Source organism: Microtus ochrogaster, linkage group LG7_11 (genome assembly GCF_000317375.1).
Source record: "Microtus ochrogaster isolate Prairie Vole_2 linkage group LG7_11, MicOch1.0, whole genome shotgun sequence".
In the NCBI taxonomy this organism is placed as follows: Eukaryota; Metazoa; Chordata; class Mammalia; order Rodentia; family Cricetidae; genus Microtus; species Microtus ochrogaster.
In genome coordinates, this window is record NC_022032.1 from 18,788,739 (window position 1) to 18,802,824 (window position 14,086).

Genomic DNA, 14,086 nt, shown 5'->3' on the forward strand with positions numbered 1-14,086 from the left:
AGAGGCAGGCAGATCTTTATGATTTCATGAGTTCAAGGCCAGACTCTGGCATAGTAAATTCTAGGTCACCAGAGTTACATAGTAAAACCTCGTATTTAAAAAATACACACACACACATGCACACACACCCCTATAAAACTCTCAGTTTTACTCATATAAAGACAATTTTAAAACCCCCTAGAAGGCATGATACACTTCAGAAATCAACTGTGAATTCATATTAATAGAGGATGCACTTAGCTCCCCAGGTATTTATTTGGAGTGGATAAATAAATCAGTTTTTGACAAGAGACCTGAAATTAAAAAAAAACATTTCAAAAAACGAGATTTGATTATGATACAACATCACCATCTATGCATATAAATAAACATACAAAACTTTCAAGTAAAACTCAGATTTTTGATCTCCCTTTATAAATTGGATCTATCTCTTTAGCAACTTAATCTGCACAAACAATTTAATGCGCTGAATTCCGTGACCCAAGTACTACTTGCAATTTATGATGAAAGGCACTTATCCGTTCTTTCTGAACTGGCCAGTTCAAGATGCAGCGAGACTTAAACATTCCTCTTCGCAAGCAGAGTGCGTGGTTTAGTTTATAATCTGGAATATTCTGAAGAAAAATCAATATAATTGAATCCAGATTTTGCTCAATGGCTTGCTGAACTGCGTGGTGAACCTTGAATCTAAACAAAAGATGAGAATGAATAGTTAGGTAATTAACATAGTTGTTAAACGTTAAAAGCATAACAATCTAAAATTATTTCTGGAATTTTATTTGCACTTTCACTAAAAACTAGAATCCCCCCCATCAATTTTGTTGTTACGAATTTTATGAATTGTGAATGTAGCGATTTTGCAAGGTCAGTTGAAAAACGAGTGCAGACATGAGACCTTCACAAATCCCCTACCTTCTGCACAGAGGGTCATTTAATAGATGGTTTGTTATAACGAAAATGACTTTTCTGCTTCTTTTGATGCTATTGACGATGGCTTCAAGTCCCAGGACACCTGCTTCAAAGTCCCTTTCTTCTAGACAAAATTTAAGAGTTTGGTCTTGTTCTTCCATTGGGGAGAAGTGTTCCCAAACCCAGTCTCTGTCTTTATAGGCATGGATGATGTATGCTGTGTATTCAAACTGTTCAGGCTGTGCTTCGATTTCCTTGAAACCAAGAACCCGGTGTACTAAAACATTCCAGTAAAAAGATATCCTCCAGCCCTCAAAGTGAACGAGCAACGCCGAAAGTATAAAAACCATGAGTCCAGTGGTACTAATCATGAAAAGGAGTTTGAACGGGGCACTGTCTTTACAGGATGATTTATCAAAAAGCATCACTGGGAAGCCATGATACTGCGGTGGAGTATTGCAGAGGTAATGAGTGCGTAGCTCAGCGATGTTAGTATGGGTCTGGTTAATCCAGTTCACAAACCAGGCAATACTTTCACAGGTACAATCGAATGGATTAAAGCGCATATCTAAACTATTTAGGTTCTGGAAAGCTGGCCCAAAAACATCCTTCTCAACTGACGTGATGAGGTTCTTCTGAAGATTCAATGCCCTTAGAGACGTCTGGTCATCAAAAGTAGACGGTAGAAGTACGTTCAAATTATTCAGCCCTAGATTGATGCTCTTCAGCTCAAATAAGTTCTTGAACACCGCGACTGGGATTTCATCAAAGCCGTTAGATTCTAGATTCAGGATATGGAGGTGAGATAGGCCCTTCAGGAAATTCACAGGACCGCCAGGGTTTGCATGCTTCCAGAGCCTTGCTAAGTTGTTGTGCTGAATATCCAGAATTTCGAGATTTTCAAGACCCTCCAACAAGTCCTCGTTTATGTTGGCTATGTTGTTGTTGCTTAAGTCCAGAATGGTCAAGTTACCAAGCGGGCGGAAAGGCGAAGGGGACAGCTCCACATTTTTAAGTGCCGTCCTCCTGAGCATCAGCCGTTGAAGACTGGGAACCAAAGCAAAGGAATTGCTAGTCAGTTGGAGATTTTTGTTATAGGACAGGTAGATCTCAAATATATTTCTCAGACCTTTCCACTCCTGGCCTGTGAGTTCTTGCTCAATTTCATTAAGGCCAAGATCAAGAATCCTGAGTTGGCCCAACCAAGAGAAAGCACCACTTGCTATTTTTGAGATGTGGTTTTTCGTTAAATTGAGGGTGGACAAAGGAGAATGAGCAAGGGATATGAAAGTTTCATTGGTTAAAGTTTGCAAACTTGTGAAAGTTTTGGAAAGACTTAGGTACTTCAGACTCACCAAGCCCGTGAACGTATTGCTTTTTGTACTCGGAATATTATTATCGTCCATGTTGAGATATTCCAAACATTTTAGCCACTGAAAGGAAAAATCGTCGATCCTGGGGTGTGAAGCAAGGGAAATACTTTGTTTAGCAAACGCTCGCTTCAAATTCAGGTACCTCAGATTGGAAAGTCCGTAAAAAGAGCGAGAAGACAAACTCTGGATATTATTGTAGTCCAGAGACAGGTACCTGAGGTGTGGGAGCCAAGAGAAGGAATCGTTACCGATATCGTGGAGGCTGTTGTAGGAAAGGTCAAGCCAGGTGAGATTTGTCAGATTCAGTCCAGACAACGTGGTGCCTCTGGTTGCAAGAAGCTGATTGTTAGCCAGAGAGAGATTCTGGATGCTTGTGCCTGAAAGTTCCCAACAAAGCTTCTCTGTGAGCTGGTGGTCTAGTTGAGCATTGTTCAAAAAGAGAGCAGATAACTTGCCAATTGCATGAAAACACCCTGGAGAAAACTGAGGGTTCAAAACAAACAAACAAAAAAACCCAGATGTAACAGGCTCTGCATCTTTGCTCAGTTCCCCTGCCCCTGCCCCTTGCAGCATGTGACTTGGGCAGGGCAGCCCACTCTATCCCTCTAGTGAATGGCTCCTTCTTCACTCCGTGCCTGTAGCCACCCCCTATCTCCTTACCACCCACATCCCAGGGTCTTCCCAGGCTTCCGGGTAAAGTTGCATTTCCCAGCATTTTACCTATACCACACTAGATCCAGTTTAAAAAACTGCATTTAAAAAACTATGTGTGGAAATAGTCATGGGCCAGACCCTGAGTGACTGTTTTCAGGGGCCACAAGTAAATAGACCATGATGGTATTTTCTCTTCTGGAGTTTTGTCTTTCCGGGCTTTCTTCTTCCTTTATTTTATGATAGAGTTTTCAACTTTCTTCCATTATCAGAAGCCTCAGCTGTCCTGGGACAAAAAGAGGGACTCCAGACAGCCATAGCCCTTACCTGAGACCAAAGGGGCTTGGCTTTCTTATATGTAGCTTATAACAAGTTTGGGCTAATGGAGCAAAAATTAACTAGGAATAAGAAAAGAGGTGTGCTTTTCTTTTTCTTTAAAAGGAAGTTAAAATGAAAACAGACAATTATTAAATTATGGTACATTTGCCTGAACATTGTTTGCAGCCTTGAAAGTTAAGGTGGTTTTTTTATTATTATTAATTACTGTGTGAGAGATGTTCAAGCATATGACATTAATTTTACCCCCATGAGTCAGTATTGCACGGCTGTGAAGAGCATTGTCGGATTCAGGCCTTATGCTGATCCCTGTCACTTAGCAGGAGGAACCTAGGCAGTACCCTGGCCAGCTCAGGGTCCCATAGCTGTTAGATCACTAGGCAGGTACGCCCCTATGCTGCTACTAAGGTCTGGTTAAGAGACAAGCTCCGCCCATTTCTGCTCTCTTTTTTTCCCCCTGCTGCTCTTCTGAAGAGATAGGCTGTCTCTTCTTCCTCTTCCTCTGTATTACTCTTTCCCTCCCCTCTCCCCTTTACCCCTTTTTCAGTAAACTCCCCGCATAGCTTATTTGTCTCCAGTCCACTGTGAGGCCTCTGGCTCTCTCCCACCAGGGTCCCTCTGGTGCCCTTTTACAAAAACATAGTCTTGGGTAACATACCAGAAATGCCACCCTGTCACCTGCCCTTTTTTGTCTTAATATACTCTTGTGTAAAAATAATCAGTTGATTAAGAAGACCAAGCCATATATTCTGTATATCATACAAAATATACAGAAATAATTTTCGCAGTGTTAGTACTGAGTTAAGTGTTCTAAGATTAAGCTGTTGCTGGTTTTCTTATACTTATTTGGAGAAGAATTGTAAATAGATATACACAAATACTAGCAGTGTTGTTTTTATGATGGTAGACTTTAAGTGATTTTTATATTAACACTCCTTGTTTATGTATTTTATAAGATTATGGCAATAAATGTTCTAATCGGAAAAATATTTTAAAAATCAAGTGAGTAGCATACACAAATGATTTCATTATTCTTTTGGAATAATTTTTTGCACAGTGTCTTATATCGGAAAAATAGCTTTGGTAAAACCGTATGTGTTAAGGATTTCCCATCTTCTCACAGCTTGTAAATGCCCTAGGGGGTTCCTTGGACTTCCCACAGGGCAGGGAACCCTGATTGCTCTTTGGGCTGACGAGGGAGGGGGACTTTATTGGGGGAGGGGGAGGGAATTGGGTGGCAGGGAAGAGACAGAAATCTTTAATAAATAAATAAATTTATAAAAAAAATTGAAATAAAGACAAAAAAGACAGGTTACAAAAAAAAAAAAAAAAGAGTTCCAGGCAATTAATGACTGGTGAGAGCCGGGGAGTCTTCCCCCAGGATGTGCCCCTAATTGGTTATCTAATACTATGTGGTCAGTTCTAAACACACACATATGAGCAATATTTAATGAACATAAGACTATCAAATGCATGTAATATATACATAGCTTTGTATGAAAATACTTCAGCTGCAGGCCACAGGTCAAAGAGGAGCAAGATAGCTGAGAAATATTTCATTACAGGGAATGTTTTATACTAAGAACTGCAGCGGGACAAATGCAATCCTAAATTCTTTCCCCTTAGAGTCCAGTGAGGTAGCGCTTTAAGAGCTCAGATTTGGAAGGCTGAAGCCCAGATCACTTGAATGAGGTACCTGATCACCCGATGATCAAAACACAAAGCCCACGGGTGTAGGGGTGGCTAAGCCAAGTAGGAGGCCTGAGCTCTTAACTACCATAGTGTTTTCATTTGTGTGGAGATGGCGGGAGGAGGAGTTTGATTTTCACTATATAATTAGGAAACTAAAATCAGAGTCTTTTCAGAAATCAAAGACTAGCTCTGCAATGGCAGGGGAATTAGAGTTGGCTCCATCAACGGGCAATTTTTCAACCCTTCTTCGGTGCAGGTGGCAGTGGCTCCTAACAACAAAGGTTGAAGGATGTCTTAAAGACATGGCAGAGCTCATCGCTGCGTTTCACTAGAAATCCTAAATTCCCTGCTGTACAGCGTGGTTAGAGACCACACACACCTAAAGGTAGACTAGGAAGCAGTTTGTCCTTGACTTCTTACCTCTTTAAGTGAATTGGATGACAAGTCCAATTTCTGTAAAGAAGAATTGCCAAGAAAATCGAGTTCTTCACTTCTTAGTGCAAGGATTTTGTTTTTCGATAAGAGGAGCTCCTGGAGGTTTTCCAGTTGGACCTCAGTCCCCAACTTTGTAGATGATAAGCCATTATGCGACAGATCTAACTTGATTAAATTCTGTGAGTGAAAAATAGATACATGCATATTAGAGACTCTCTCCAACTGAATGACTCTTGGAGGTATCTCAAAGGAAAAAATTGACTTTTCTCTCTATTATGCTGAAGGACTTTTGTTGCAATTAAAAACACCATCGTTGTTACAAACTTTTCACCCATTTTTCCTCAATGTTTGTACCAGTCTGCTATGAAGCAGTCTGTCCTATACATGGCTGCGTAAACAAGACAAAAAAACCTGGCAATATCAAAAGACATGTTACATGAAAGGGGTAGATTTCCAGGGGACCCATCCCTAGACAAAGACCTACAGAGTATTAATGGCTGCTGGGAGAAGAAAGTTTAGCCTCTCCCAGGGTTGAGCCCCCTTATTGGGTTGTCCAATGCAGAGTGGTCAGCCTTACTAGAGAAACACATTTTATCTTTTTAATACATACATGGAAGTCTTATTTCTTTAATAGAAATTCCATTAGATTTTCCCTAACAAACATCACTGGTTTTTCTGCTTTTTGCCTGAACTTGAACAATCCATAAAGATGTGGCCTCAATCCTGAACATCTATGTCCCTAATACAAGAGCACCCACATATGTAAAAGAAACATTACTAAAACTTAAATAGCAATCAAACCCCACACACTCCACTCTTGCCAATGGACAAGTCAACCAGACAGAAACTTAACAGAAAAATAAGAGAACTAACAGATGTCTTTAATCAAATGGACTTAACAGACATCTATAGAACATTCCACCCAAACACAAAAGAATATACCTTCTTCTCAGCGCCTCATGGAACCTGCTCTAAAATTGATCGCACACTTGGTAAAAAAGCAAACCTCCACAGATATAAAAAATTGGAGTAATCCCCTGCATCTTATCACGATCACCATGGATTAAAGTTAGAATTTAACAACAATATTACTCTCAGAGAGCCTACAAACTCATGAAAATTGAACAGTGAACTACTGAACCACTCCTGAGTCAAGTAAAAACTAAAGAAAGAAATTAAAGACTTCCTAGATGTCAATGAAAATGAAGGCACAATGTATCCAAACCTATGGAACACTATGAAAGCAGTGCTAAGAGGTAAGTTCATAGCACTAAGTGCCCACATAAAGAAAATGGAGAAGGTTCACATCAGTGACTTAACAGCATACCTGAAAGCTCTAGAACAAAAAGAAACAGATTCATCCAGGAGGAGTGAAAAACAGGAAATATCAAATTGAGAGATGAAATCAACAAAATAGAAACAAAGAAAATAATACAAAGAATCAATGACGCAAAGAGCTGGTTCTTTGAGAAATTCAACAAGATAGACAAACCCTTATCCAAAGTAAGCAAAAGGCAGAGAGAAAACACCCAAATAACAGCAGACACTGACAAAATTCAGAGAATCATTAGTTTATACTACAAAAACCTGTACTCCACAAAATTGGAAAACGTAAAAGAAATGGACAATTTTCTAGATAGATAGCATATAACAAAATTAAATCAAGACCAGATGAGCAATTTAAATAAACCTATAAACTTCAAGGAAATAGAAGTCATCAAAACCTCCCAACCAAAAAAAAAAAAAAATCCCAGGGCTGGATGGTTTTGGTGCAGAATTCTACCAGAACTTCCAAGAAGAGCTAATATCTACACTCCTCAAAGTGTTCCACATAATAAAAACAGAAGGAACATTGCCAAACTTTTTTATGAGGCTACAGTTACCCTGATACCAAACTACACAGAGGATCAACCAAGAAAGAGAATTACAGACCAATCTTACTCATGAACATAGATGCAAAAATACTCAATAAAGTACCAAATCCAAGAACACATTTTAAAAAGTCATCCACCGTGATTAAATTGGCTCATCCCAGAGCTACAGGGCTGGTTCACCATATGAAAATCTATCAATGTAATCCACCATATAAATAAACTGAAAGAAAAGAGATATGATCATTTCATTTCACTTGACAAAATCCAACACCCCTTCATGATAAAGGTCTTGGAGAGAGCAGGGATACAAGGAACATATCTAAATAATAATAAAACCAACACACAGCAAGCCAACAACCAACATCAAATTAAATGGAAAGAAACTCAAAGTGATTCCATTAAAATCAGGAAAAGAAAAGGCTATCCATTCTCTCCATATCTCTTTAACATAGTTCTTGAAGTTCTGGCTATAGCAATAAGACAACAAAAGGAAATCAAGGGAATTCAAATTAGAAAGGAAGAAGTCAAACTTTTGTTATCTGCAGATGATATGACAGTATATATAAGTTATCCCAAAAACTCTACCAGAGAACTCCTATAGCTGATAAATATCTTCAGTGGTGTGGCAGGATACAAGATCAACTCAAAAAAAATCAGTTGCCCTCCTATATACAAATGATAAAGAAGCTGAGAAGGAAATCAGAGAAACATCACCTTTCACAATAGTCACAAATAACATAAAATATCTTGGGGGTAACACTAACCAAAGAAGTGAAAGACCTATTTGAAGTCTTTGAAGAAAGAAAGAAGATACCAGAAAGTAGAAAGATCTCCCATGCTTGTGAATAGGTAGGATCAACATAGTAAAAATGGCAATCCTACACAAGGCAATCTGTATATTCAATTCAATCTCCATCAAAATCCCAACACAATTCTTCATGGACCTTGAAAGAATAATAATCAAATTCATATGGAAAAATCAAAAAGCCCAGAATAGCCAAAACAATCCTGTACAATAGAGGAACTTCCAGAGGGATCACCATCCCTGATGTCAATCTCTATTACAGAGCTACAGTAATGAAAACAGCTTGGGGCTGTCATAAAAACAGAGAGGTTGACCAATGGAATCGAATCAAAGACCCAGATATTAATCCATACACCTATGAACACCTAATTTTTTACAAAGAAGCTAAAATTATACAATGGAATAAAGAAAGCATCTTCAACAAACTGTGCTGGACTAACGATGTCAACATTTAGAAGAATAAAAATAGATCCATATCTATCCCCATGCACAAAACTTAAGTCCAAATGGATTAAAGACCTTAATATAAATCCGACCACACTAAACTTGATAGAAGGGAAAGTGGGAAGTAGTTTTCAATATATGATCACATAAGACCACTTCTGAAATATAGCCCCAGTAATACAGACATTGAGAGCAACAGTAAATAAATGGGACCTCCTGAAACTGAGAAGCTTCTGTAAAGCAAAGGACACAGTCAATAAGACAAAAAGGCAGCTCACTAAATGGGAAAAGATCTTCACCAAGCCCACATCAGACAATGGACTGATCTCCAAAATATATAAAAAACTCAAGAAATTAAACATCAAAATTCTAAATAACACAATTTAAAAATTGGATACCAACCTAAACAGAGTATTCTCAACAGAAGAATCTCAAATGGCCAAAATATACTCAAGGAAATGTTCAACATTCTTAGCCATCAGGAAAATGCGAATCAAAACAACTTCGAGATACCATCTTACACCTGTCAGAATGCCTAAGATCAAAAACACCAATGGTATCTTATGCTGCAGAGGATGTGGAGTAAAGGGAACACTCCACTCATGTATTGCTGGTGGGAATATAAACTTGTACAACCACTTTGGAAATCAGTATGGTGGTTTCTCAGAAAATTGGGAATCAACCTACCTCAGGATCCAGCAATACCACTCTTGGGCATATACCCAAAAGATGCTCAACCATGCTACAAAGACATTTCTTCAACTATGTTCAGAGCAGCATTATTTGTAATAACCAGAAACTGGAAACAACCTAGCTGCTCCTCAACTGAAGACTGGATAAAGAAAATGTGGCACATTTACACATTAGAATACTACTTAACGGTAAAAAGAAAAAAATGACATCTTGAATTTTGCATGCAAATGGATGGAATTAGAAAACACTATCCTGAGTGAGGTAACCCAGATCCAAAAAGGTGAATATGGTACGTATTCACTCATAAGTGGATATTAGCTATATACAAAAGATATTGAGCCTATATTTCATGATTCTTGAGAAGCTAAGTAATAAGTGAACCCTAAGAAAAACATATATAGATCCACCTGGAAAGTCCAAACAGACAAGATTGACTGACAAAATTGGGAGCATGGGGATGGGGAGAAAATAGAGGGTAGAAGGGGAAGAGGAGGAGGAAAGGGGAGGGGTGAAAAGAACTTGAAGGAATGGGACAGTCGAGAGGGAGGAGGGACAGAGATGAGAACAGGGAGAGAGATATCTTGATTGAGGGAGCCATTATAGGGTTAGCAAGGAACCTGGTTCTGGAGAAATTCCCAGGAATCCACAGGGATGACCTCAGCTGGGACCCTAAGTAGTAGAGGAGAGAGGGCCTGATCTTGACTTGCCCTGTAGTCAGACTGATGAATATCTTAAATATCACCATAGAACCCTTGTCCAGCCACTGATGGAAACAGGGGCAGGGAGCCACATCGGAGCACTAGACTGAGCTCCCAAGGTCCAGTTGAAGAGTGGAAGGAATGAGAATATGAGCAAAGAGGTCCAGACCATGATGCGTACACCCACTGAAACAGTTTACTGGTGCTAATGGGAGCTCACAAACTCCAGCCAGACTGGGAAGGAACAAGCATAGGGCCAAACTAGTCCCTCTGAATGTGGTTGACAGTTGCATGGCTGGGGCAGACTGAGGGGCCACTGACAGTGGCACCAGGATTTATCACGACTGCACGTACTGGCTTTTTGAGAACCCATTCTCTTTGGAGGTATACCTTGATCAGCCTAGATATAGTAGGGAGGGCCTTGGACCTTCCCCAAAACAATGTGCCATACACTCTCTGAGGATTGGATAAGGGTGGGAGGGGTGGTATGTGGAGGGAATGGGAGTGGGAACTTGAATTGGTATATATAATGAAAAAAAAAAGATAGTTTGTTTCTTTTGTAAAATAAGTAAAAAAAGGAAAAGAAAGAAAGAAAGAAAGAAAACAACACAATCCCTATAGTTAAGGCTCAGAACATCTTGGAAGAAGGAGCCGGAAGATTATAAAAGCCAGAGAACCAAGGCATCTTCCTGTAAGCTTCAAGTTCAGGCAAAAAGCAGGAAAACTAGTGGTGGTTGTTAGGGAAAATCGAACGGAATTTCTCTTAAAGAAATAAGACTTCCATGCATGCATTAAAAAGACAAAAAATATCTTTCTCTCGTAATTTCTCTGGTCAGATTTTGGTCTTTGCCTTGAAAGGAATTTCCTGCGTGCCATGGTTTAAGAATACTCAAAGACTGGAAAACATCACTTTATCAACGCTTGTCAGTCTGCTTAAATTACTACCTTATGTCCTCGGCATCTGAGAAGGAATAAGACTATATATATATATGTATATATATAATATTATATACATTTAATATTAATATTAAATGTATATATATATTACGTCCTCGGCATCAGAGAAGGAATAATATTATATATATTAAATGTATATATTAAAGACAATAAATCAATTTGCAAATGGCTTTGGTTTAAAGAATGCACTTAAGGGTTGCTGAGGTTACCCACCAAATAACACACACCCTTGTCACTGATTTAAAATTTAAGCAAAGATTTAAAAGAAAAGGCAGAACTCATTGAAAAGGCAATGTTCCAAGATTTTTTAAGCTCCAAAGAGTAGGCAGTATTTATCCCAACAGTCTCTTTTACCATTGTATCAACTTGTTACTTGTATTTAAGTCAGAATTTGAACTCATTGTGTTTCTTATTCACCTCCTAAATTCAGAAGCACCCCGAGTTTATTTTCTATGTTCCCCATGGGATAGGCAGATGCATTTCTGGTCATGATGTCTCTCTTGTGTGTCCTATTTCAAATGAGACAACGCAAGAGAGGAAGCTCTCTTAACGTTCAAATTGACTTAAGACTGTAATTTTGAGCAGATTTATATCCCAATACCCACATGCAGAGGTGTAACCCAGCAGTCATGAAGAGGGTTGATCAGCATTTATGCCCTTACCTTGATATCTATATAGACTTTGATGATTCAGTAACTTAAAAACTTAACTTCATGTAACTGTAGATAATATTTGCATTTCTTAGAACAAAAGAAACACATGCATCTTACCTTCTGGTTTCTGAAAGGGTTGCTTTTAATTTTGTGTATTGAGTTAGACATTAGGTAGAGTTCTGTCAGGTTCCTGCAGAAGACGAAAGTTTTATCGGAAATCTGAGACAGCTCATTGTGTTGCAGGTTCAAGACTTTCAATAAAGGGAGTGTTTGGCACAGTTCAGGCTCCAGTTTTGAGATGGTGTTAAATCCTGCATCCAAGATAGCAAGTTGGCTGTATCTTGTAACATTGGTATGTGGTAAACTTCTGAGTTGGTTGTGGGTAAGATTCAGCACTGTTATGTTGGCAGGAAGGTCGGCAGGGATGTGTGTCAGCTTCAGATGGCTACAGTCAGCTACCTCATGCCTCACAGTACATTGGTTTGTGGAAGACACACCAAGAATCCATAGGGAAAAAAGTCCCCCAAGGGAGTATATTAGAAAGGATGAACACCCTTTCATGATTCTGCCCTATAGAGGAAATATAAAAGGCATTGATTAATACCATGCTTCCATACCCTTTGGTGTATTCTTTTTAAATGTATCACCCAAATCTATAAAAGATCTTTTAATAACTTTTGCACCGTGCAGTTATATACCATATAAGGGATGCACCAGGCAGAAAAAATCAAATAACACCAATAAGTGAGATAAACTGCAGATACTTCTTTCTCATCTTCCCTCACCACAGAGATAAAGAACTCAAGTCATGCCATTTTCTTGAATTTATGGTTATTTGCTCAATTGTTATATTGCCTACTTTTTAAAACTATCTCCAAGTGAACTCCAGGCAAAAATCTCACCTTGAAATTATTTTTATCAACACAGAATAATTACACACACTTCTAGAATAGATGACTATTTCAGTATTGTGTATGATGCATAGTCAGCAGGGCAGAGTGATTTTCAAGTTTATCAGTTCTCTGGGTTGTGAACAGTTAAGACCCTTTTTCATAGTTACTTTGAAATATATAATTAACCACTTTTAGCCATAATCATCCAGTGATTTCTGAATTTCAGCTGCACCCTAACTTTTGCTAGCCACCTTCTCTCTTCTCTGGCTGCTTGCACTGTTCTTGGCCTCCGGTACCCACAGCTTCTACCAGTTCACCTTTCATAGGAAAAAAATGTGAATTTTGTCTTCCTTTGTCTGATGTATTTCACGGCAATAATACTCTCAGGCTCATGTCTGTAGTTACTGATGTGAAACAACTCTGCCCTACTCTAAATGTTAGGCGTTTAACTAGACCATTCTCTCTCTTTCTTTACTAGTTTTCTATACTTAGGTTTATCTTCATCTAGCACTGTGTTGCAAGCATAATTTCAAGGACTATATTTCTTGATTTGCTGACTACACAGATTTTTTTTTTAAGATTTATTTATTATGTACACAGTGTTCACCCTCCATGTATGCCTGCAGGCCAGAAGAGGGCGCCAGATCTCATCACAGATGGTTGTGAGCCACCACGTGGTTGCTGGGAATTGAACTCAGGACTTCTGGAAGAGCAGTCAGTGCTCTTAACCTCTGAGCCATCTCTCCAGCCCTACACAGAATTTCTTGATGCCTTCCTTTGTGGCACAAGAGACACATGCTCTCTGGTCTGTACCGCATCCCTCCATCCTTACAGGAATGTAACTGTTAGTACAGTATCGGTTGATATTACTAAGATATGAAACGGTAGGGTTTGGGGTCTGTAACTATGAGCAAGGAGAAACATTTTGTCTAAATTGGTTAGAAAATCCTAAAGCCAAGAAATCTCATTCATAATATATATTTATTTCAGTCAATATGCTCTGAAGAAGCAGTGCAACTTGGAGAAACGCAGTAAAGAGAGCAGATCCTGGAATAACGTGACCTGCATTCATATAATGGTGCTTCTGTTCTGCAGCTTTGGACAAGTCAGATCATCTCTCAGATCTAGATGAAATTCTCCAAAGGGAACTGTGAGGATCAAAGGAGACCAACTGAGCTGACCTCCTGGTTCTCAGAATATAGCCATGTGATATTGAAACCATTATTCAGTCAGAGTAATAACACTGGGAGTTAAGAGAACATGATTCTATAAGTTTAGTTTTCAAATTCAAACAGTTTTGAAAGTTTTTATTTATAAGAGCACGTGATTTTAACTATGCTCTGTCTTGTAATATTTTAATCCATAATGAAAAACCCAAATTTGTCGTAGCCAAGTACTAGACAAGATGGCAGCAGTAGAAACAGCAAAGTGGGTGGAGTATTTGAAATATAAGGGGCTCCATGAATACTCAGCAGGTGTCACAAAACTGCTCAGTTAACTTCCATTGGTTGAGCATAAACTGCAGGTGGTTCCCCTCACAGCTGTGACAACCTGCATTGTTCCCAGCCAGTGACACAAGACCATCTGCAGAGTCCAGAGTCCTGTCTAACTGCTTTTGATTTTACTTTTAAAACCAAAGAGAAAGTTCTGGGTTCTGAGATGCTCTTGGGTTG

The 14,086-nt window shown here is 39.0% G+C and overlaps 1 protein-coding gene across 1 annotated transcript; it reads right to left on the minus strand.

Annotated features, from left to right (window-relative positions):
• Nucleotides 1-9: 9 nt before the first annotated feature.
• Nucleotides 10-12,081, minus strand: Tlr3 (toll like receptor 3). The gene is made up of 4 exons (XM_026786961.1): nucleotides 11,638-12,081; nucleotides 5,382-5,573; nucleotides 913-2,765; nucleotides 10-687 (listed from the first exon to the last, which is right to left on the minus strand). Exons 1-4 carry the CDS (start codon nucleotides 12,079-12,081, stop codon nucleotides 459-461), a joined length of 2,718 nt encoding a protein of 905 aa, XP_026642762.1. The 3' UTR covers nucleotides 10-458.
• Between the last annotated feature and the right edge of the window lie 2,005 nt (nucleotides 12,082-14,086).